This window comes from Dipodomys spectabilis, unplaced genomic scaffold, assembly GCF_019054845.1.
Source record: "Dipodomys spectabilis isolate Male_0828 unplaced genomic scaffold, ASM1905484v1 ptg000118l, whole genome shotgun sequence".
Lineage (NCBI taxonomy): Eukaryota > Metazoa > Chordata > Mammalia > Rodentia > Heteromyidae > Dipodomys > Dipodomys spectabilis.
The window spans coordinates 1,650,492-1,676,176 of NW_024870795.1; the positions used below are offsets into that span (position 1 = coordinate 1,650,492).

The 25,685-nt window shown below is 40.2% G+C and overlaps 1 protein-coding gene across 9 annotated transcripts in view; it reads right to left on the minus strand.

The window, feature by feature from the left end:
- Eif4g3 (eukaryotic translation initiation factor 4 gamma 3) overlaps positions 1-25,685 on the minus strand; it is a 239,339-nt gene that overhangs the window by 51,154 nt on the left and 162,500 nt on the right. For all 9 annotated transcript variants that reach the window (XM_042688417.1, XM_042688416.1, XM_042688413.1 and 6 more), the window contains 5 exons: positions 23,845-24,042; positions 8,507-8,653; positions 7,872-8,108; positions 5,448-5,552; positions 1,570-1,702 (listed from right to left, as the gene is read on the minus strand). In XM_042688417.1, the coding sequence (XP_042544351.1) occupies positions 1,570-1,702; positions 5,448-5,552; positions 7,872-8,108; positions 8,507-8,653; positions 23,845-24,042 (820 nt within the window). The remainder of the gene's footprint in view (positions 1-1,569; positions 1,703-5,447; positions 5,553-7,871; positions 8,109-8,506; positions 8,654-23,844; positions 24,043-25,685) is intronic.

The window sequence follows — 25,685 nt, forward strand, 5'->3', positions numbered from 1 at the left end:
GGATTGTACTCTAACATGTGAGTCATACCTCTAGTCTTACTTTTTTTTGGCTATTTTGGACATAAGTATCATATACTTTTCTACCAAGACCGGCTTCAAACCATGATTAGCTCCAGGGTAGGAAGGAATATGGGTGAGTGCCACTGGCACCTAGCATCAAAGGGTCTTAATTCTCCAAAACATTTTCCATTCAGTCTGAAAAGGTATATATTTTATACTAATCAGTCTTGTTTATTTCCCTTTTATTGTGTGTTCCTTTAAATTTCATGATTGAAAATTTTCTTTTGAAAAATCAATCATTCTCTAAGGCTCAGATTCAATAAAGATTTCTTCCAGCTTTGTAAGTTTATTTTACTCTGGATTTTTTTTTCCCTCTAAATATCAGTAACCTTAATGGAGAATTCATTAAAAATTGATGATATCTTCAATTTGCATGACAAATGTTTTCTGGGTGTGTTTAACCTGCCTAGGTAGCCTATGTACTTCAGAGGAAGAACTATATTTTCTTTTCTTTTTTTGGCCAATCCTGGGGCCTGAACTCAGGATCTGAGCATTGTCCTTGAACTTCTTTTGCTCAAGGCTAGCACTCTACCACTTGAGCCACAACACTACTTCTGGCTTTTTCTGTTTATGTGGTACTGAGGAATTAAACCCAGGACTTCATGCATGTTAGGCAAGCACTTTACCACTAAGCCATATTCCCAGACCTCTTTTTTTTTTTGGCCAGTCCTGGGGTCTGGGCACTGTCCCTGAGCTTCTTTTGTTCAAGGCTAATGTTCTACCACTAGAGCCACAGCACCACTTCCAGCTTTTTCTGTGTATGTGGTACTGGGGAATTGAACCCAGGGCTTCGTGCAAGCTCAGCAAACACTCTAACCTAAGCTACATTCCCAGCCTATTTTCTAGTTCTTATAAAGATGTTCAAGATAGTCTTGTAAACAAACGTCTTTGAAGAAATAAAACACTGATTTAAAGTTGGGCATTGTTGGCTCACATCTGCAATACTAGCTTATTTAGGAGGCTGAGATCTGAAGATCTTAGTTCAAAGCCAGCCAGAGCAAGAAAGTCTTGAGACACTTATCACTAACAAACTACTCAGAAAAGGCTGGAAGTGGCCTTTTCTGATGTGGTAGAGTGCTAGCCTTGAGCAGAAGAAGCTTAGAGAAAGTTCCCAGGCCTTGAGTTGAAAGCCCAGGACCAGACAAAAAAAAATATTTTTTAAAAATTTAATTTCTGCACTCTTAATGACATGTGAACCAGCATCATGTAACAACTACCACTCAAGGTGAGTGCTCTACCACTTGAGCCACAGCACCACTTCTGGTTTTCTGAGTAGTTTATTGGAGAGAAGAGTCTCACAGACTTTTCTTGCCTAGGCTGGCTTTGAACGAATCCTTAGATTTCAGCCTCCTGAGTAGCTAGGCTTACAGGCGTGAGCCACTGGTGCCTGGCTACCATTCTATTCTTTTGAGTTACTCTGTGATCTCATTTCATATTTGAGTAAAAATTTCTTACATATATATCCCTCAAACTCCCAGGATCTTCACAGCCCATTCCTCCTATCCTCACCTGGTCTTCTCTTCTCTTTGGTCATGAGCTGTTGGACCTTCCTTTGTTCCTCTTGTTCTTCTATTTTGGCTTCTTTGTGAATCTGTTCAATAGTTTTGGGGCCCTGATCTGCCCTTCGAGATATCCAATTACACTAAAAACATGGAAAATTAGGTTATCAGACAGAAAACAGAACAATAAATTGATACTCTTCTACAAAAATAAAAATATCTACAAAAAGTAGAATCATAGAATTTATCTTATAGCTAATAGCTTTGGAATTTAAGCTAAAGAAATAAAATCTTTTTTTTTTTTTTGGGTTGGTTGTGGGGCCTGAAGACTGGGCCTAGGTGCTGTCCCTCAGCTCTTCAACAATTAACACTTGAGCCACAGTGCTACTTCTGACTTTCTTCTGCTTATGTGGTGCTGAGGAATCAAACCCAGGGCCTCATGCATGCAAGACAAGCACTCTACCACTGAGCCACCTTCCCAACCCAAGAAATAAAGTCTTCTTCTTTTTTTTTTTTTTCTTTTTGGGTCCAGTCGTGGGGCCTGAACTCTGGGCCTGGGTGCTGTCCCTCAGCTCTTCAGCTCAAGGCTAGCACTCTACCACTTGAGCCACAGCGCCACTTCCGGCTTTTTTCTTTTTGCTTATGTGGTGCTGAGGAATCGAACCCAGGGCCTCATGCATGCAAGGCAAGCGCTCTACCACTGAGCCACCTTCCCAGCCCATAAAGTCTTCTATATCAACTGTAGCCATCTATACACTGCATCTTCCAGAAGCTGTCTGTCTGGGGAAAATGGCTCCTTTACTTTGTTTTTTCTCCCTGCATGAATGCACATATGGTCCTTCCTAGAAGTCCCTGCCCAGCATCTGTAATCCCCATTGCTGGGATACCTGGGGGCAACTAAGAGGTTCCGCAGGCTCTGAGGTCACTTCCGCATCCACTGCAGCCACACCTCCTCATCTATATACTCTCTCTGCCATAAGTTCTCTCTATATGCCTACATCTGATGCAGCCCCACTGGGCTTACCTAATAAACTCTCTTCTGCCTGAACAGCAGCCCTTCCAAAGGAAAGAACTACCCCAAATATATCTTATTATAATTTTTTATTATTTATTTGTGCCCTTACTGGGGCTGGAACTCAGGGTCTGGATGCTGTCCCTGAGCTTCTTTTGCCCAAGGTCAGCACTCTGCCTGTTTGAGCCAGAGTTACTTCAGGCTTTTTCTTTTGTCAGTTGTGGGGCTTGAACTCATGGCTTGGGCACTGTCCATAAGTCTCTGTGTTCAATACTACTGATCTACTACTTGAGCCACGATGCCACTTCCAGTTTTTGAGTAGTTAATTGGAGATAAGAATCTTACAGGGGGGCTGGGAAGGTGGCTCAGTGGTAGAGCACTTGCCTTGCATGCCTGAGGCCCTGGGTTCGATTCCACATAAGCAAAAAGAAAAAAGCTGGAAGTGGCACTGTGGCTCAAGTGGTAGAGCACTAGCCTTGAGCAGAAGAGCTGAGGGACAGCGCCCAGGCCCAGAGTTCAGGCCCCACGACCGGACCCAAAAAAAAAAAGAATCTCTCAGGGACTTTTCTGCCTCAGCTGGCTTTGAACAACCACCATGCTCAGATCTCAGCCTCCTGAGCAGCTAAGATCACAGGGTGAGCCACCGACACTGGGGACTTAGGCTTTTCCTTAGTTTATTGTAGATATGATTCTCCCACTTTCCTGCCCAGGCTGTCTTGGAACCATGACCCTCAGATCTCAGCCTCCTGGGTAGCTAGAATTATAAGTGTAAGACACCAATGGCCTAGATTTATCATTTATTATTTTCTATTTGGAGAGAGGAGAGGGCAAAGAGGAGGGGGAAAATTGCTTGACCTTGCCTTCACAGGTGTGTAAATCAAGTGTAACCAACATTTTCCCTATTCCACGATGCCCCCCACTTTTATCCCAAATTCTTTGTGATTAAGTGATTACATAATTTCCCAAATTTCACAGTATTGTGAGATAGTGATGCTTAAAGTCATAAACACATTCTAACTTTCATGAGGCAAATTGTCTATCAAGGTCTATAACATTTATGAGTTCTATGAGCTTTGCAATACAGTTATTTCTTCCACATTGGGTGGTACATACATTTGTTTTGTACAGCATTAGCTGTTCCTTCTCTCCCACTCATTCCCTCCCTCCCATCACTGCCACTGAGTTGCTTAGTTCATTTTGATCAATGTCCAGTGCAGCTGATGGGTCCTGCTGTTGTATGTTTTCCCCTGATTCCCTCTAGTTCTGTGTTGTCCTCCTGGTTTCCCCCAGGTTTGCACATATATACCATATATGTGATCAGTAGCACGGAGTTATTTAGTAGTTATTCAACCAGCTGAGTGGAAGTCCTTTGTTTCTTAAGTCTTGTTAATTTTGTTGTATCACCTTGTTTTGGATTTAACATCCACTTATCAGGGAGACCATGTGACTTTTGTCTCTTTGCTCTTGGCTTACCTTGCTCAACCTGATTTCTTCTAGCTTCATTCATTTCCCTGCACAATGCTCTTTGTTTAGCCCTCTAATTAGGACAAAAGTTGTTTCCTAATAATTATACCTCTCCCCAATACTACAGTCCCAACTTCCCATAAGAACAACAAGTGGTTTCAGGCATGAATGGCAAATAGGGTTAGAGTAGCCTTCAAATCCCTATAGTATTCTCAATTGCAGTGGCTTTGCTTTGAAGAAAGACCTTAAGACAACACCTACACTAACCAAGATAGACAGGAAAGAGGTAGATTTCTGTTCTTTTTTTTTTTTTTCCTTTTTTGGTTCTGGCCCTGGGGCTTAGACTCAGTGCTTGAGTGTGGTCCCTGAGCTTTTTGTATTCAAGACTAAGACTCTACAAAATGAGATATAGCTCCACTTCATTTTTTTGGCCAGTCATGGGGCTCGGGGCCTGGGCACAGTCTCTGAGCTTCTTTTGCTCAAGGCTAGAACTCTACCACTTGGGCCACAGCACCACATCTGGCTTTTTCTGTTTATATGGAACTGAGAAATTAAACCCAGGGCTTTGTGCATGCTACCACATTCCCAGCCCCAATTGGAGATAAAGAGTCTCAAGGATTTTCTTGCTTGTGCTAGCTTTAAACCATGATCTCTAAATCTCAGCCTTCCAAGTAGTTAGGATTACAGGTATGAACTATTGGCAGTGAGCTATATTCACTTTTGTTGTGGTATATCTTTTATAGAAGGTTCAATTAAAACTGAAAAAAAGAGGTGGAAATGATTAAAACTGCACATGGAATGAGAGGAGGGCAGAAGCAGCAGAGCAAGAAACAGAGTAGATAGGAAAACATCAGCTGGGCGCCGGTGGCTCACACCTGTAATCCTAGCTACTCAGGAGGCTGAGATCTGAGGATCTCGGTTCAAAGCCAGCCCGGGCAGGAAAGCCTGTGAGACTCTTATCTCCAATAAACCACTTGAAAACTAGAAATGGCGCTGTGGCTCAAGCGGTAGAGCGCTCGCCTTGAGCTGAAGAGCTGAGGGACAGCCCCCAAGCCCAGAGTTCAAGCCCCACGCCTGACCAAAAAAAAAAAAAAAGAAAACATCAACATCAATGTACTGACCCTTTACATAATTATCTCATGGAATATTTACAGCAAATCTGGAAGGTTCCTTCATTTTAGAGACTAAAGAATGTAAAACTCAGATTATTCAGTTTAAACTGCAATGTGATTTGCTAAACAGAGTAAGGAAAAGAAACAAAGGCCACAAACCTTTTTTCATTTTGTATAACTCTAAGTCTGCCAATTCAAGTTCTGAACCTAAAGCAAAACTATTAAAATTTTACACATGTAAATAACAAGATAATCTTGCTAAACCCAATTTCTTAAAACAGATTGTATTTTTCTACTTACCAGCCTGAGGTCAATCACATCTTGAAGCATGAATCGAATCCTAGATGAGGTTTTTCTTTCTTTCACAATTTTCTCCATCTGATTAAAGTACTGGTCCATCCGAGGCTACAAGAGATAAAATCACTAGTATTCCTAGATGAAAAATTCAAATGTAATTTTACCATCCAGATTTTCAAATGGTTGAGGAATAACAGCATAGAATTAGTAGTGGTAGAATTTTGGCAACTTATGACTGAAGCAGAATAACTTAAGAAAACTGAGGCCTGGTATAGGCAACTTAGAAATATGGTATCTAGAAACTTAGAAATGCTATCTTTGCTTCAGAGAGGCAACTGAATGCATTCTTTCCTAAGGGATGCATTTTTCACCCAAGAATTCACAACTGCCTGACAGGATGCCCCAAAATGCAGATAGCAAGATGTCTTCTTGTTTCAAAGATAAGGATCTGTTCTAGGCAGGATGCATTCTTACCTGGAAACTCAGAGAATAACATCAGGTATAGTAAAAGCAAAGATAAAGCACCTAGCTTTTCACAACTTAAAGCCAGACCCCCTGCCTTTACCCTATAAATAACCAACAACCCAAGGAGCTAGGGGCTCTCTGGGTGTCTCCTTCTCCGTGTCTGTGTCTTTGTATCCCTGTGAGAGCACCCACACTCTGCCAGAGTGCGCTCCTGCCCTTCTGTTTGTCTGCTTGTCTGTTTCCTTGCTTGTTTACTTAATAAAGCTTTGCCAAGGTTTCTTATCATTGTGACTTGTCCAGAAATTCTTTTTATTTATTTATTTATTTTTATTTTTTTTCAGAAATTCTTATTCTGTGATTGAAGTGAAGAACCCTAAGTGAAGAGTTCCTATATTTAAAGGGGTGCTTCACTAAATCTCACCTCTGTCTGGTGACAACCACATTATTTAAAAGGACATTTTCCAGTCTCCGTGAAAAATACCACAGCTTTGGAAGTGTGTATAAGACAGAGATACCTTGTCTCTTATTCTAATATCTTTATTGAGAATAATGAGGACAATTTTTTTTTAAAAAATGCTAACATGTTATGCTGGAAGGATTGACCTCTGAGCTTTGTTTACACTGGAAGAAATAAGTTCCTACCTAGTATAACCACCAAAATTTGGGGGTCTTCTGTCACAGTCAACTTTAAATGCCTCAAATACTATGGGATATTTCTGATATTAGTTCTTTAAAGTATTTCTAATTTTCACAGTCTTATTTGGATAATGCCTTGCTATGATTCAATTATAGTATTTGGATGATTTATTATTATTTTTTAGCAAGTGTGGACTTTGGATTCAGGGCTTCACACTCCCTCAGCTTGCTTGCTCACAAAGGCACTCTATACTTGAACCATGCCTCCAATCCAGGTTGTGTTGGTTATTTTGGAGATAGGATTCTTGTGGACATTTTTCTGGCTTTAAACCAGAATCCTCCAGATCTCAAGTCTCCTAGGTAGCTAGGATTACATAATTGGGTCATTTGTCCAGCTTGTTAATGACTTTTTTTTGTCAGTCACAGGGTTTGAACTCAGGGGCTAGGTGCAGTACCTGAGCTCTTTTTGGTCAAGGCTAGTGCTCTACCACTTTGAGCCACAGTACCACTTCTGGACTTTCCTGCCTGGGCTAGCTTTGAACTGTGATACTTAGATCTCAGCTTCCTGAGTAGCTAGGATTACAGGCATGAGCCACCAGTGCCTGGCTTAGCTAGTGATTTTTTGTATTACAATTAGATAAACGTGTCATTTATTAGACACATTATCTAATTTTAATATTCAGTTTCTACTGGGGCCTTGGCATAGTCCCACACAAAAGGTGTGAACTAAGTTCAATGCCAACCTAGGCTAGAGTGATATCTTGTTTCAAAGAAATAAATAAAAACAACTGATCTTTATTTACTTCTACATGGCCTTCAGGCCCCATCATGGCTCTTCACCCCTTATTTCTCCTATTCATTTGTAATATGAATGACTCATAAAATGGTTATGAAGGGAAATGAGGGTAACAGACAATCTGAACAATTTATAAACTAACATATAAAATTTGGGGCCATGGGCTGGGAAGGTGGCTCAGTGGTAGAGCAATTGCCTTGCATGCATGAGGCCCTGGGTTCGATTCCTCAGCACCACATAAGCAGAAAAAGCTAGAAATGGTGCTGTGGCTCAAGTGGTAGAGCACTAGCCTTGAGCTGAAGAGCTGAGGGACAGTGCCCAGGCCGAGTTCAGGCACCCTGACTGGCAAAAAAAAAACAAAAAACAAAACAAAATTTGGGGCCAACCCTACCTCTGACTCTAATGCAAATACAGCAATGATAACTGTCAGGAAAAGCAGCAGCAGCAGCAGCAGCAAGATAAGCATACATCTGTAAATGGCATGGACTGTTAGGATAAAACGGAAGACTTTAGAGTAAAAGGATTTTTACCTTTGCTTTCTCAAAGTCCAGGTCTTTGCCGATAGTGGTGAGCAAGCGACACAGGCACTCCAAAGATTCTTCATCGTGGTTCTTTAGCAGCTTCACCACACAGTCATGCATGATGGCTTCAGTCAGCATTTTGAGTTTAAAGAGTTCTCCAATAAACTTGATGTTCCCAATGGATCTCCGCCGGGCTTTGTCCTTGGCTTCCTCCAGTTCATCATGAAGCCTTGTCCTCTCCTCTGGCTGTTAAATAGAAAATAATAGCTGTACTGACAGGACATAATGAATTTTATGAGCCTTACTATTTCTAGGGCTCAGAGTTCCATGGACAATCTGCCAAAGCAACTAAGGCTCTCTACAGAAAATGAAACTGACTCCCGGAAGTCTGCATCCACTTCAGATCTATGGGACCTAGCAACTCTACAAAGTCCAGGATTACAATGAATACCTGGCTTGGAGGGTGAAACTGTTCTAATATTTGGCCCTAAAAGGACTAAAAAATTCTCCTTCTTGGGGAAAAAGAAAAAGAAAGCTATAGGTACCTTTTCAGGAAAGAAGGAAGATGCTGTACAGCAGGCTTTAGCAAATTCTACTTGACAATACTGGAAGGACACACGGTATACTTGCATGAAACTACTTACAGCACTGGCAGCCTCAAGTTCTTTCTGCTTCTTCTCAAAGACATCATCATCTGCTTTATCTTTTTCAAATTCCTTCTGGCAGCGGTTTAGTAGCAGCTTCCGGAAATTCACTGTGTTACCAGGCTTGTCTGCCATGGGTACTTTTAGCTACATCCAGATAGGAACATACAAAAAAAACCCCAACCAGATTAGGTAAAGGTATTCAAGATATACTTTTCTTTTAATGTGCACAACGATGCTAAGTGAACCACAGGTATATAATTTAGCTACAGTGGTAAGAGGGACACTCCTCTCCTATATACATACTGTACCTTTTTGAGATCCAGGCTTTCAGCCAACTTTGAAATCTAGGGGCTGGGAAGGTGGCTCAGTGGTAGAGTGCTTGCCTTGCATGCATGAGGCCTTGGGTTCGATTCCTCAACACCACATAAGCAAAAAGAAAAAAGCCGGAAGTGGTGCTGTGGCTCAAGAGGTAGAGCGCTAGCCTTGAGCTGAATTGCTGAGGGACAGTGCCCAAGCCTAGAGTTTAGGCCCCACGACCGGACCCCCCCCCAAAAAAAAAAACGAAAAAAAAAAACCACAACAAAAAAATTTGAAATCTACATCATGTCATTGCAGCTATTAGTCTGAACTTACCCAGGTGCTTTAATATATACATATATACATACATATATATATAAATATATATATGTATAATATATACATATATACATATAATATATACATATGTATATATATATATAAAACCTCTGTAGGATTATTATTATTGTATTTACAGGCACTCAGATTTGAAATCAGGGTTTTGTGCTTGTCAGGCAACTTCTCTATCACTTGAACAATCTCAACCCTTTATTTCAGAGATGTCTTACACTTTTTTGCTGATATCCACCACAAACCAATCTTCTTATGCATATCTCCCACTGCAATTATAGATGTGAACCAGAACAAACCAGTCTGGTTTGTTAATTAAGTTATGGTTTTAGGGCTGGGAAGGTGGCTCAGTGGTAGAGTGCTTGCCTTGCGTGCCTGAGGCCCAGGGTTCGATTCCTCAGCACCACATAAGCAAAAAGAAAAAAGCTGGAAGTGGCGCTGTGGCTCAAGTGGTAGAGCGCTAGCCTTGAGCTGAAGAGCTGAGGGACAGCGCCCAGGCCCAGAGTTCAGGTCCCACGACCAGACCCAAAAAAAAAAAAAAAAGTTATGGTTTTATTAACATTTTGTTGGAGCTGGCTTCAAACAGTGATTGTCCTGATCCTTACCTCCTAAGTAGCTTGGTTACAAGCATAAATCACCACCTGGCCCTATATTTTAAGGTATTTTAATTTTGCCAGAGCTAGAGTTTGAACTCAGGTTCTCACACTTGTTCAGCTTGCTCACTTGACTGGCTGGTGTTCTACTGCTTAAGCCATGCTTCCATCCTGGCTTTTTGCTGGTTTGGGAAATAAAAGTCTTGAGGATTAATCTTCCTGGGTTGCTTCAAACTGAAATCTCAAACTCCTGAGTAGCTAGAATTATAGGTGTGAACACTTATAATTTGGTTTAAAAAGACAAACAGAAATATCAGAACACAAGCAGAAGTTCATGGCCGCAGAACTCTTTTAATAGGAGAGATCTTGTTTTTTGGGGGGCGGGCAGTTGTAGGGCTTGAATTGAGGGCTTGGGTGCTGTCCCTGAGCTCTTTTGTTCCACTTTTTCTGGTGTTTAATTGGAGATAAGAGTCTCACAGATTTTTCTTCCTGGGCTGGCTTTGAAACCAGATTCTCAGATCTCAGCCTCCTGATACAGGATTACAGGTGTGAGCCGCTAACTCTGGCTGAGAGATCTTTTTTTTTTGTCGGTCCCTGGGACTTGAACTCTGGGCTTGGGTGATGTCCCTGCTGCACACTTCAGCTCAAGGCGAATGCTCTACCACTTGAACCACTTCCAGTTTTCTAGTTGTTTATTGAAGATAAAGAGTCTCATGGACTTTCCTGGCTGGCTTTGAACCTCGACCCTCATATCTCAGCCTCCTGAGTAGCTAGGATTTACAGACATGAGCCACCAGCGCCCAGCGAGAGATCTTTATTCTAGTAAAAAGTAGATGGGAAATTTACTTTCGAGTAGATTGCATAGACTGAGAGGACTTTTGAGATACCTCTCTCAATCCCAGTACTTGGCTATCAGTATACAGTAGTATGTCTATTGGTCCCCCACCCTTTTTCTTTTTCTTTTTTTTTCCTTTTTCGTTTTTTTTTCTTTTTCCTTTTATTGCTTTTGAGACAAGGTCTCACTACGTTGACTTGACTGGCCTTAAACTCATTATATAACGTAACGGGATGGCCGTAACCTTGAAATCCTCTTGCCTCAGCTAACCAAGTGCTGAGGTTAATTACAGTTAACATTAATAGTTTTTACCTTTTTTTAGTATTTCAACTTGCTAGAAAGGTACTATATCATTTGTTGACAACCTGAGCCATATTTTGAAAAGAATATCACTTTTTTGGAGGGGGAGGGTGTGGCTAGCCTGGACTGCAGTCCTCCTATTTATTCTTCCCCACTCCCTGGTGTAGCTGGCACATCAGGTGTAAACCATCACGCTCAGCTTTTTATTGAGATAGAATGAAAAATTTTACTAATTTTTTGCCTGAGTTGGCCTTGAATCATGATCCTTCCAGTCTTTGCTTCTCACATAACTGCAATTTCAGGTATGAACTACAATGTCTGGTTTAATGGTTATTTATTTGCAAATAGAATACACTAGTTCTCAAGGCCAGGCGTGATTTTTCACACTTACACTCCCAAATACTCTGAAGGTGGACAACAGAAACATTAACGGTTCGAGAGTGGCCTGGGTTAGCCCATTTCAACAAACAACTGGGTGTGATATTGATGGTTTGAGCCTGTGGCCTCAGCTATGGTGGAGGTACAGGTAGGAGGACTGCTGTCTGAGGCCAGCCCTGGAAAAAACTTGAGAACCTATCTGCAAGACAAACTGAAACAAAAAGGCCTCGAGGCAAGACTTGAATAGTAGAGTATCTGCCAAGCCAGCACAAGCCCTTGAGTTCAAATAGCAGTACCACCAAAGAAAAATATTGTGCCCCCTCCATATATACACAGAGAATCTAGAAAGCCAGCACAAGCCCTTGAGTTCAAATAGCAGTACTGCCAAAGAAAAATACTGAACGAACACACACACACACACACACACACACACACACACACACACACACACACACACACACACACACACACACACACACACACACACACACAGATTCTAGAAATCTGGCCTAAAAATGGATACACTGGATGAGACCCTTAATAGACAAGTCTTTTGGAGGCAGATGCTCACAAGGTTTCCATCCATGTCTATTAAGAATTTCTTTCTATTAACTGCAATAGCTTATACCTTCAAAGTTACTTGTAACCAAGACAGAAATGCTCTTGAGAATATGTTTAGAATATAAAGAAAGTAGACTACAGCACTGCTTTTAACATATTCTATAATATAGATAGAATCCCCCAAAGCACCATTCTGAACATATATTTTATAATGTTAGCAAAGTAGCTTTTATAACATTGACAAAGTAGTTTTTCTGGAATTAAAAAGTACATCCCAAAATTCTAAATTGGAGAAAAAGAAGAGAAAAAGAAAAGAAAAATAACCATTATGCACTATACTTTTGCATCAGCAGAACTGAGGATTAAACCCAGGCCTTCATAAATGTTCTAGACACAGGTTCTATCCTTAAGCTACACCCATAGCCTCATATACATTCACATTTATATTCATAAAAGGTAATGTTTTATCTTGAATAGAATGAAGTTGGGCAGCTGCTGAATGGACAAGAACTTCTTGAGAGCTGAGAACAATGATGCTGTGGTAAAGCCATGAACAGAATCTCCCTCAAGCTCTGTGATATATAAGAGATCATTTAATAGTCCTAATCAATCAAGGGACCAAGGCTTACAGTATCCATTTCTTTTCAGCAGGAACTAAGAAAGAAGGAACATCGTCAAATAATTTTTTAGATGACTGCAGAAAGCTGAATACATCCTTACTTAAATTTAGGTGACATATACACAAGCACTGTGGATCATGTCATAGCCAGGCCTACTCTCTAGGACCACAAGAGGACTCAATAGTTCATCAGCCTTCTTCAAGAGAAATGCTAATATGAAAGCAAAGGATTCCTAAAGCAACAATCAAAAGATTGTCTTCTACAATACAGGACTGAGCACATAGGATAATGTACTGACTAAAAAAAATTAGAATCAAAAGTACACTTAGGAACAGGTTGGTAGGTAATAGAGCACTAAAATGACATTAGGTTTAGAGTAAATTAAAGGCTCTAAAAATCTATACTTATATTCAATTTGCTCCTGTATAGGAACACAGGTCAAATCAGGCCAAAAGCTCTATCCAGTTTCTACGTATATATGGATTTGGTGTGTAGAAAATAGGGATCAGAGTTAAGTAAGCACCCTACATATACTAGGCACAAAGATGGAATAATAAAATGAGTGATGTTTGCTGGGCGCCAGTGGCTCACGCCTGTAATCCTAGCTACTCAGGAGGCTGAGATCTGAGGATCTCGGTTCAAAGACAGCCCAGGCAGGAAAGTCCATGGGACTCTTATCTCCAATAAACCACTAGAAAACCAGAAGTGGCGCTGTGGCTCAAGTGGTAGAGCACTCGCCTGGAGCTGAAGAGCTGAGGGACAGTGCCCAGGTCCAGAATTCAAGCCCCACCTCCAACCAACCAAACAACAAAAAAAAAGTGTGATATTTCGGTAACAGAGACAGAAATGAGATGAGCCAAGGTATAAATGCTACAGTGAATACTCTCGAACAGTTATTTCTTAGATTGCCTTTTATCCCTTTAGTGTAGGGAAGGCAATACTGAGAAAGCTAGGCTAAAGATTAAAGATTTGGTTACTACTTGCTATGTACAAAAAGGCAATTCTAAACTGATACTATATCAGTTTATTTAGTGACATCTAAGACAAGGTAGACAAGGTACCTGTGTCCAACTGGGAAGCAGCTTCATACATCCAGTGGACTCACTTTGGTTAGTCACAGTAAATGGAACAATGAAACTGAAAGAACACTAGAATCTATGTCATAAAGTCAGGATTTGTATCCCCAGCTCTATGACTAATGAACTCTGTAAGTGTGAACAAGTTACCACCAGAGGTCCCTGAATCTGTAAGACAGTACAAAGATTATAAAATAACTGCTGAAAAAGAGCTTTCTCTGGAGAGAGTCACAATCCCAGCAGTGCGATATGACTTCTCAGTTTGCCCAAACCTATGTTCATTCATAAATGAGGACAATGACATCCATCTGTTAGGTTTATTGGGAAGATTAAATGAGATAGCAAGTAACAATGGCTAGCACACAGGGCCCAATTAAATTAGTTTAGGTACATTTAAACACATAAAGAGCAAGGCAGAGATCAAAGAAAGAATGTAAGATAGCTCTCTAAACAGGAGAGAAGTCACAAAATATTAGATTAAAAAAAATACCTGGGGCTGGGAAGGTGGCTCAGTGATGAGCCTTGCATGCCTGAGGCCCTGGGTTCGATTCCTCAGCACCACATAAGCAAAAAGAAAAAAGCTGGAAGTGGCGCTGTGGCTCAAGTGGTAGAGCGCTAGCCTTGAGCTGAAGAGCTGAGGGACAGCGCCCAGGGCCAGAGTTCAGGCCCCACGGACCAGACCCAAAAAAAATAAAAAAAATAAAAATACCTGCTATCCCAAAATGGAGCCAAGGGAAATCAAGGGCATAAAGAATATGTGATTGGGTGCTGGGAAGGTGGCTCAGTGGTAGAGCTCTAGCCTTGAGCTGAAGAGCTGAGGGACAGCGCCCAGGGCCAGAGTTCAGGCCCCACGACCGGACCAAACAAAAAAAAAAAAAGAAGAAGATAAAAAAAGAATATGTGATTGTGTTTAAGCTTCTTAGATGTATTTCCAAGGACAGTATTAAATTTTCAGCGGAATAGGCATGTTTAACCCTAGATAAATTATCACCCAAGGAAACAGTAACATGACCCCAAGGTTCGACAGGAAGGTTGACAGGGCTTCAGGGAATCTGGAAATGGACAAGTGAGAGTGTAAGCTCTGAGAACGGTGACTCAGGGTAATCTCAACAGGACCACAACATTAGGAAGTCAAAGTATGTTGGCTGCTGGACACTACCTGGACAGGAGATGCACTAAAATTGTTTACTTTGAACACAACAGGAGGGATGAAAGTCTTAATCTGCTTAGGTTGCTATAATAAAATACCACAGACAACTCAAGTGGTAGAGCTAGTCTTGAGCCCAGGCCCAGAGTACAGGCCCTATCAACGGACCCAAAAAAAACAAAACAAAACAAAACAAAAAAACCACAGACAAGGTGGTCTGAAGAGGAGGTATTTATTTTTCATACCTTTGAAGCCAATTCTTACTGAGGATCCCTTTCCTGGCTAGAAGCCAGCTGACTTCCTACTGTCTATTATATAGCAGGCAGAAGTAGCTCTGGTGTCTCTTCTTCTTACAAAAGCACTAATCCAATTATAGGAGCTTCATATCCCTGAACCACCTCAATTAAACCTAGTTAACTTACTACATGCCCATAATACTATCAGATGGGGGTTAAGAATTTCACCTATGCCGGGTGCTGGTGGCTCACGCCTGTAATCCTAGCTACTCAGGAGGCTGAGATCTGAGGATCGCGGTTCAAAGCTAGCCCGGGCAGGAAAGACTGTGAGACTCCTATCTCCAATAAACCGCCAGAAAACCGGAAGTGGCTCTGTAGCTCAAGTGGTAGAGCGCTCACCTTGAGCTGAAGAGCTGAGAGACAGAGCCCAGGCCCAGAGTTCAAGCCCCCACGACCGACAAAAAAAAAAAAAAAAAAAAAAAGAATTTCACCTATGACTTGTGTATGTGTGTACATGCATGTGTCAGATGGGGGCTTGAATTCAGGGCCTGGGTGCTGTCCCTGAGCATTTTCACTCAAGGCTAACATAACACTACCATTTGTGCCACACCCCCACTTGCGGCTTTTTGGTAAGAGTTTTAAGGACTTTCCAGGCTGGGCTGGCTTTGAATGTCCATACTCAGATTTCAGCCACTGATGCCTGATAACCAAGGATTTTTTTTTTTTTTTTTTTTTAGTCTGGTCATGGGGCCTGAACTCTGGGCCTGGGCGCTGTCTCTCAGCTTTTCAGCTCAAGGCTAGCGCTCTACCACTTGAGCCACAGCGCCACTTCCAGCTTTTTTCTTTTTGCTTATGTGGTGCTCAGGAATCGAACCCAGGGTCTCAGGCATGCAAGGCAAGCGCTCTACCACTGAGCCACCTTCCCAGCCCAACCAAGGATTTTTAAGGGAACACAAATGTTCATTTTGCAACAGCATCTGCCTTGTTCAAGCTTGGTATGTGTTTACAAATATGTAACAAGAATGAATTTTAGAAAATAAATGATAATGCGGAGTGAGAAAAGGATTTATTTAGGTACCTACATCACTCACTAAAGAGTCAACCAAAACCAAGATGTCTAGGTATCTTATATATGGGTCTTATATATGTTTTATTAGTATCACAATTTCCTTCAAGTCATATGACTTGCACTGCTGATGGATTTGTTAGTGTGGAGAGTGGTGATTTCTTATACCCTAAAGAATCAAGATATGTGTGTGGGGGTGGGGGGTGGGGGGGAATGGGAAGGAATAGGAAGGGGAAACAAAGAAGGAAGCAACAATGCTTGATAAGAAATGTACTCATTATCTTGAACCTGTAATTGTAACTCCTCTATACGGTATTTTCACAAAAAAAAAAAAAAAAAAAGATATGTCAGTTGTATAATTGTGTAGTTAAAGAGAAAAAAACAGAAAATAGAAGGACAAGCTTTGGCCTTATGTAGTACACTCAGTATTCAGTGCTACCTCAGAACACACAGCTTTCTGGTGGTAACCCAGGGCCCACTATTCATTTTGCCTCTAAAGCATTTCTGAGTCTGAGGCAAAGTATTTGGAACAACTATTACAATGAAAGCAAATGGCCATTCCGTGCTAACTCTAAAACTGGTTTCTACAGAATAGTTTACAACTGGAAACAGCAATAAAGCAGTTCTTCAATTGTTTCTTCAGTCCATAGTAAGCATGCTATCGTCTATCAATAATTATGTCCTGGTCTTTCTAAATTACCTGTTAAAGCTGTACATGTATACAATGAACACAGGTATGAAAATGCATCTCTATCAAATACACTTAAGGAGGTATGAAATGAGGAAGTTCCCACATGACTCAGAAGGAATTGTGATGGTCAGTTATAGTCAACCTTTTCTTCCATACTTCAGCAAGCTGACATTCAGTCTACCTCCTCCTCCTCCTCTAGCTGACTCCAGCCACAGCTATTTCTCAAGGCTGCCATCATGTCTGTAATTCTGGTGGGTTTTTTTTTTTTTTGGGGGGGGGTCAGTTGGGGACTTGAACTGTCCCTGAGCTCTTTTTGCTCAAGGCTAGTGCTCTACTATTTTTAGCCACAGCTGCACAGTTTTTTAAGTGGTTAATTAGAGATTCAAGTTTCATGGGGACTTTTCTGCCCAACTGGCTTCGAACCGTGATCCTCAGATCTCAGCCTTCTGAGCAAGGCAAGGATTACAGTTGTGAGCCACCAGTTCCTAGGTCCTAGTTTTATTTCTGAGGCTTCACAGTCTCCTTTGCTCTCTTAAGTCTTTTTACCCAGTCTCCGTTCGGTCACTCTTTTCATGGTTTTCCTATAAGCACTCAAAAGCAGAAATACTACAAGTTCTGGATCTGGCATAATCAGACACAAAGTGGCCAAAAATATAACTACCTGCCATTTCTTTACATTTCAGGAATGCATGGTACTAAAAAAAATGCAGTGATATAAAAAAAAAATTATCACAGGCCACATTGGGGAAAAAACCCTTTCAAGTTAGCTATTTTTTCATTCAGACACTTTACCCATCCAGAGGGTCCATTATGTGCCAGGAACTACAATTCCAGGCATGAGAAACTGAGAAGCTTATAGTCTACAGGGGATTTTCATTTCAATTATGATTAAAACAAAAGCGCAGTAATTTAAAGTTCCAAAACTGAAATTACAAATTGTCCTTACAGATTTAGCCATAGGACATTTCTCTTGATTATTTCTGTCCATCTGTCATTCATTTCAATTGTTCTAATTCTAGTGAAATGCATGCTGTTTGTAAAGAGGGTCTTGCAGGCCTCTTCAGAGATAACTAAATTAGCAGAAGCAGCAATGTACTCCAGAGGCATGAGTTATTGCCTTTTATGAAGCCTGTAATATAGTATCATTTACCAAATGGAGTTCAATGGAGACAGACAGCTGTGTGTAGGTGTATATATGCAACATTTATAAAGCAACTTGGAAGAGCCATTTCTACTACTACATCAATTTCATCTATATAGTCAAAATAGTAAGTAGTCATGGAAATTTTATTCTATAAAAAAATACGATCTACCGTCCATCCAGTGTACCAGGCACTAAGGAAGATTTATTTGGGTCAGTCTTGGGGTGTAGGCACAGTCCCTGAGCTTTTTTGCTTAAGGCTCGTGCACTACCACTTGGCTTTCTGGTGTTTAATTGGAGATAAGTCTCACAGACTTTACTGCCTGGGCTGGCTTAACTGCAATCTTCAGATTTCAGCCTCCTGAGTAATTAGGATTATAGCCGCAAGCTACTGGTGCCTCTCTACTTTTATTTTAAAATTTTATATTATTTGTTGCATTGTTTATTAGTGCCCTGTGCTTTCTGCTTTTGGATCATGGCTGTCACTACCACTTACTTGGGCCATGCCTCAAGGCCAGCATTTTGTTGTTTAATTGAAGATGGAGTGTCTCAGACTTTTCTGCCTGGGTTAGTTTCAAACCTCAATCCGCAGATTCACCCTCCTAAGTAGTTAAGATTACAGATGTGAACCATTTGTGCCTGGCACAAAAGAAGTTTCAAACAGAGGTACATATGGACTGGGGGATACAGCACAATGAGTGCTTGTCGAGCATGCACAAGGGTCCTGGATTTTACCTCCAGTACTTAGATGATTTTTAAAAAGTGAAAACAGCTGGAAACAGTGGCTCATACCTATAATCTTAGCTATTTGGGGACAGAGATAAGGAAGACTGCAATTTGACGCCAGCTGAGGTAACAGGTTTCTGATACCCCAACTAAACCAATAGCAGTTGAGTGTGGTGGTGTGTACCTATCCTGCCGGTTAGGCCAAGTGATTGATTATATTCACCTTTGCCATCAGTTACAATGGTTTCATTTTGCTAAGTCTAGTTAAGGTGAGTTGTGCTTATCTTGCTCCTAAAAAAAATAACAAAAAAAATTTTTGTTATTAAGTTTACCAGTCAATGGATTTTCAATGCATGTTTTGGACTAGAAATGGGACAAGTAGCAGAGTAACAGTCATGAGCCAGGAGGCCAAGTGAGGGCATGGGACTGGCACAAGAATTGAACATTTTTGTTTGTTTGTTTGTTTGTTTTTGGGTCCGGTCGTGGGGCCTGAACTCTGGGCCTGGGCGCTGTCCTTCAGCTCTTCAGCTCAAGGCTAGCGCTCTACCACTTGAGCCACAGTGCTACTTCCAGCTTTTTTCTTTTTGCTTATGTGGTGCTGAGGAATCGAACCCAGGGCCTCTGGCATGGAAGGCATGCGCTCTACCACTGAGCCACCTTCCCAGCCCAAGAATTGAACATTTTTATTAACCTTTTTTTTTTTGGCTGATCTTGGGGCCTGAACTCTGGGCCTGGGCACTGTCCTTCAGCTCTTCAGCTCAAGGCTACACAAGGCTAGTGCTCTACCACTTGAGGCATAGCGCCATTTTCTGCTTATGTGGTGCTGAAAAATGGAACCCAGGGCCTCATGCATGCAAGGCAAGCACTCTACCACTGAGCCACCTTCCCAGCCCTTTTTTTTTTTTTTTAAATCAATTCGCTTCTTTTTCCACACTCACTAGAGACTATTATTTTGTTAATCACACGAATTCCAGATTCATCCAAACTGATTTTATGTTTTGGATTTTTTTTGGTGGTCGTGGGGCGTGGGGTGGTCTGGGGCTTGGGCACTATCCCTCAGCTCTTCAGCTCAAGGCTAGCACTCTACCATTTGAGCCACAGCACCACGTCCATTTTTCTGGTGGTTTAGAGGAGATAAGAGTCTCACGGTCTTTCCTGCCCAGGCTGGCTTTGAACAGTAATCCTCAGATCTCAGCTGCCTGAGTAGCTAGGATTATAGGCTTGAGCCACCAATGGATGGCTCTGATTTTATGTTTTATTCAAGAAATTTTATTGCAAAAATTTAACATTTGAATTAAGTATTTTTCTCTCATGGGTTGTTCATTTTGCATCTTTCAGAAACAAACAAATCAATCTTCCTCAGCTATCTTCTCAAAGTTTGGCTTTACGTATTTAGGTTTTTACTGCACATGTGGCGATCTGAAATCTGTTTATGGTTTCTGTTACCAAGCTATGACTCTGAGCTCGCTGGGGTGCACCTCCTAATGGTACCCCCTTAAGGAACAATGAGAAGTACTGTCTAGGTTCCAAGTATGACCACTTTGCTGAGATATATCAAGCCATATATTAATGATTCCTACGTATTTCTTTTTTTTGTTGTTGTTGGTCATGGGGACTGAAATCTGGGCCTGGGCACTATCTCTCAGCTCTTCAGCTCAAGGCGAGCACTCTACCACTTGAGCCACAGCACCACTTCTGGCTTTTTCTGCTTATGTTGTGCTGAGGAATTGAATTCAAAGCCTCATGCATGCAAGGCAAGCACTCTACCACTGAGCCACCTTCCCAGCCCCCCTACATATTTCTGTCTGTATCTTTCAGTGGTATTCTGAAGTCTTCATCATGAGAACTGTTAAAATAGACACTTGGAGGCTGGGAAGGTGGCTCAGTGGTAGAGCACTTGCCTTGCATGCTCAAGGCCCTGGGTTCGATTCCTCAGCACCACATAAGCAAAAAGAAAAAAGCCTCAGTGGCGCTGTGGCTCAAGTGGTAGAGTGCTAGCCTTGAGCTGAAGAGCTGAGGGACAGCATTCAGGCCCCAAGATCGGACCCCCCCTCCCCCCCAAAAAAATCACTCCCAAACAGAATATTTACATTATTAATTTTGTCAGATAGAATAAATGGAAAAATTTTCTTCCACAGATAACAAATTTATCTTATACTTTGTAAGATGAAAAATAAACCAATTATGGGTACATATCTGTAATTCCTAGCACTCAGGAGACAGAGGCAGCCTTAGGATCACAAGTTCAAGGGCAGCCTGGACTACATTTTGAGTTGCCAGCCACCTTTAGTTTTATAACAAGATTGCTTTAAAAAGACGGGGGGTTAGAAGTATGGCATAGTTAGTAGTGCACTAAGCAATAAGTGAAAGTGTCAGGTACTGAGTTCGAGTCCCAGTCTGGGACCTAAAAAAAAGAGAAAGAAACAAAACCAAAATTTTCTTTAAGTTAAAAAGATACATTTTTTAATATATAAATTTAGAGAATTTATTTTGAAGTAATAAAAACTCCAGAATTTGATTCAAGTCTACATATTTCTTCTTCTTCTTCTTCTTCTTTTTTGTTTTCTTGAGACAGGATGTCCTGATGTTGCTCAGAATAGCCTTGAACTCACAATCCTATGCCTCAACCTCCTGAGCAGGTAGAATTACAGGCATCTAGCTGTTTTTATGAAAAAGAGAGCATTATGGAACATTATGGGAGATGATATCTTCCATAATTATTCACTCTGATTGTCTTAAAGGGAAAGGGCATGAACTAGTTAGGGCTAGAAACAGCATTATTGTTTTCTGTGTATATCTTTATATTGTTCAAGTAGGTCATTCTTTTGTAATTTAAAATAATCTAGTAAAAATTTTTTAAAGTTTCTTAAGTTGTTGACATATAATAAGACCTCTTCCTCTGAATATTTGTCTTTGTCATTAATGCCAGTTACCCTTCTACAAACATAAACAAATCTTTACTGCCTGTAGTATAAATCCCCAAACTGGGAAAGAGCACTGAAGTATGATTAGAGGCTATCATGGATACCAAAATGAAAGTAAGGGTAATAAGAGAAGTCAGTTTCTTTTCCAGATAACTATGGTATACTAGAAGGTAAAATGACAATAGAGTGAGTTAAATAATTCTGTGTTTGCATTCTAGCATTGCCATTTACCCTGAGCAAGGTATTTATCCTTTTTCTAAGAGTCACAGTTCTGATTCAATAAACAGCTAATAATACTGACCTTTACATATGCTATGACCATATATATCTGCCCATACAGCAAGGTAGTAGACACTGAACAGATGGATTGTTATTATGACAATCTTAAAGACAGCATTTCAAGACCTTAAAGACAGCATTTCAAGACCTTCGTCATCTGTACCTAGTTATTGATCACCAATATAGTTTCAATTTATTTATGGCTTGCTATAGGGCCAAATAGCTAGGAATGCAACACAGTCAATTAATTCTGTTACATGTATGAATCAATTTTATTTTGATGATTAAAAGCTGAAAGTTAAAATATTAGCAAATATCTTAATTTATTATATGGTCACCTATTTTGGTGTTATAACTGTTCTAAGGTTATAAACTTAAGTTTTTTGGAGAAATGGTACTAGAATTTGAATTTATGGCCTTGTGCTTATAGGCACTCTACCACTTGAACCACAAACACAGCCCTTTTTGCTTTGGATTTTTTCAAATAGGATTACTTTTGCCTGGGATAGCATGGGTTGTGATTCTCTTATTTATGCTTCCTGTGTAGCTGAGATGACAGACATGCAACAATATAGCCAGCTTTTTTTATTGGTTGAGATGGGGGTGGTTGTGCAAGACTTTTGAGGATTTTTTTTTTGCTTAAGCTGGCCTTGAAACAGTGAACTTCCAAATCAGCTCTCGAGTAGCTAGGATTACAGGGTTGAATCACTGCTTCAGCTTAAATGTTAAATTTTGAACCCCAGATTGTAGGAGTCCAAAGCCAGTGAATAACCCTTGCCACTTTAGACACCAACCTACTTGTAATACATTCTTTACCACTATACTTTCTCAGCCAACTCACACTGTTTCAATACAACTGTCACATCTCACAATCAGTGATATTTATTACGTGTAATTTATTAATTATTTTGTGTAGTCCATCAAATTAGACAGCAACATCCTGCTACATCACATCTAAATGATTCCCCTCCCCACTTGGAATTGCTTTTTCCCTCCCTACCCAAAATGACTTTAATAGAGCTTTTTATAAAACAGAACATTTTCCTTTTCCAAGCCCCAATAGACTAAACTACCTTTCAACAAAAGTGCTTAAAAATAGTGGAAGAGCCTGTAATTCTAGCTACTCAGGACACTGAGATCTGAGGATTGTGGTTTGAAGTCAGCCAGAGCAGGAAAGCCTATGAGATTCTTATCTCCAGCTAGCTGCATATTCATATGCAGCACGCTTGCACACACGCGCGCACGCACCCACCCACACACACACACAAACAGAGCCTGGAGCTATGGCTCAAATGATCAGAGTGCTAGTCTTGAGCAAAAAAAAGCTCAAATACAGAACCTACGCCCTGAGTTCAAGCGCCAGGACCAGGACCAGGAAAAATATGCAAAAAATATATATACTGGTAGAACACCAGAAGTCTGCATTTTCAAATCACTTTTGAAAGAAGCAAGGCATGATGACAATGAATCATAATAAAACCCCAAATATTAAAGGACACACATCTCTGGCACAGGTACCTTGGAAACAGCGACAGGAACACATGTAGCATGTGGCAGTATTATGACTGCAGAATATATATATATATAGGAAAAGAATGAATATTAAGCAGAAGCTGTTTGATCTCTGATTCTGTTCTGACTTAGTTTTCACAGGCTGGGAGAGGGAATTTAATAGCTGTGGACAATGTAAAGAGAGAAATCTACCAGTTTTAAGAGATGGCATCTGTCTTGAACCATCTTGACCTTAAGACTACTGTCCTTTTATTTTCATAGAGGCTAGAACCAACAGGTTGTTTAATTTCTAACTTAAGTAAATATGGAAGTGTGTGCTTTATTTCTGTAAGATGATGCTTCAGGCTATAATTTCTCATTACTAATGTAAGCCTTACCCAATCTCCCTCATCTTGATTGGGATCAGCTCCTCCCCTCCAGATCTGAGTATACATTTTAATAAAGCAAGCTTCCTTTTAATCAACAAGGATATTGCATTAGTACATGTTAAAATATATTCTCCCCTTTACATTGCCCCCAAAAACACTCCTGGGAAGAATGTGTGGTGAGGGGAGAATATACCTCTTGAAGATTTCTGGTTTTACTCCTTCCTCTCTTCTTACCGTTACTAAACATCGACACATGTTTGCGTAAGCCACGGAGAAACTGGGTTCATCAATAGCCTTCTCAAAGACCAGGTCAATGACTCCTTTCAGCCGCTCCTCAGTGTCCACAGTAAGTCCTGATACTTGCTTCATCAGTTGATTGAACATTTGTGGTGTCAATTTATTTAAGATACTTCGAACTTTTCTAAAAAGTTCCTAGAAGGGTCACAATAAACAAACAATTTATAAGTTTGACTACACAAAATATTTATAAGGATTTGAAATCAGAAAGGCAAATCCATCAATTCAAACAACTAACTTAAAAAGTACCACCTTCTTTTTAACTATTAATGACAATTCTAAAACCTAAGTACTACAAATACCTTCAAGTATAGGAATGTCATCTAGAATACTTTCTTTCATGGTCCTTCATTTGATAGCTCCATCTCATTTGTTACTATTTAGGGTAAGAAAAAAGATTTTTGGCAAAATAATTTGTCATAAACCATTATAGAAAACAACTTTAGCTAGGCAAGGTGACTAATGCTTGTAATCCTAGTTACTGGGAGGCAGAAATCAGAAGGATTAAGGTTCAAGTCAGTCAAGGCATTTAAAAAAAAAGTTAGCAAAACTTTATGCATGCACTGTGGCATGCATCTGTCAACCTAGCTATGCAGGAAACATACATAGGAGGATGGCAACCTAAGTTTGCTCAAGTATACCCAAATGAAAGCAAAAGGTTTAAGGTTGTAGCTCAACTTGTAGAGCCCCTGGAATTGAACAACAACAAAAATATTTCAAATATGCAAATATAGGAATTGGTTTAAATTTCAGCTCATATAAACTATGGTAGGAAACACTAGACAAAGAAAGGAGTTATAGAACTTGCCCTCATGTTAGGAATAGAAGGGACCAGCCTAAGCTAGAAAAGATATCACAACTTAGCAGTAAAATACTTAATATTTTGCCTTAAGATTAATAACGAAGTAAAATGTCTACTCTTGCCATTTCAACTCAGTATCATATAGAGGTCCAAATCAGTGCAATAAGGTAAAAAGAAATAAACAATAGGGACATAAATTGAAAAAGATGGAAACTTTATTTACAGATAATGCAATTATTTATATAGAAAAATCAGTCAACAAAAGGAACTACTGTAGGCTATGTCAAAATGTAAATGTTAATTGAATTTTATAATAGCAATAAATAATTAAAAATATTTTTTAAAGTATCATTTACTGTATCATCAAAACACAAGAAATATTTAGTTTAAAATCTAATAAAATAGCTACAGGGGCTATACGATGAACACTATAGATCACTGGTAAAAAAAACCTAAAAAGAACTGAATAAATGGAGATATATATCATCTTTGTTAGTTTTCCTCAACATGCTCTATACATTTAATATCCATGTAAGCCTAGTCGGGTACTTGTGTTTAGTTCTTGGAAGAAATAAATACATTCAAGAATTTATATGAATAGACAAAATAGTTACAAGAGTCTAAGTGATTCTGAAGAAAAATGAAATTGAGAAACACATACAAAAAAAGAAGTTGGGGAATGTTATACAGTCACTATTTTAAAAATGTGGTATTGGGGCTGGGAAGGTGGCTCAGTGGTAGAGCGCTTGCCTTGCATGCATGAGGCCCTGGGTTCGATTCTTTAGCACCACATAAGCAAAAAGAAAAAAGCCGGAAGTGGTGCTGTGGCTCAAGTGGTAGAGCATTAGCCTTGAGCTAAAGAGCTGAGGGACAGCGCCCAGGCCCAGAGTTCAGGCCCCACAATCAGACATAAATAAATAAATAAATAAATAAGGTATTGTTTGGTAGACAGACATATAACAAACACAGTCTTTTC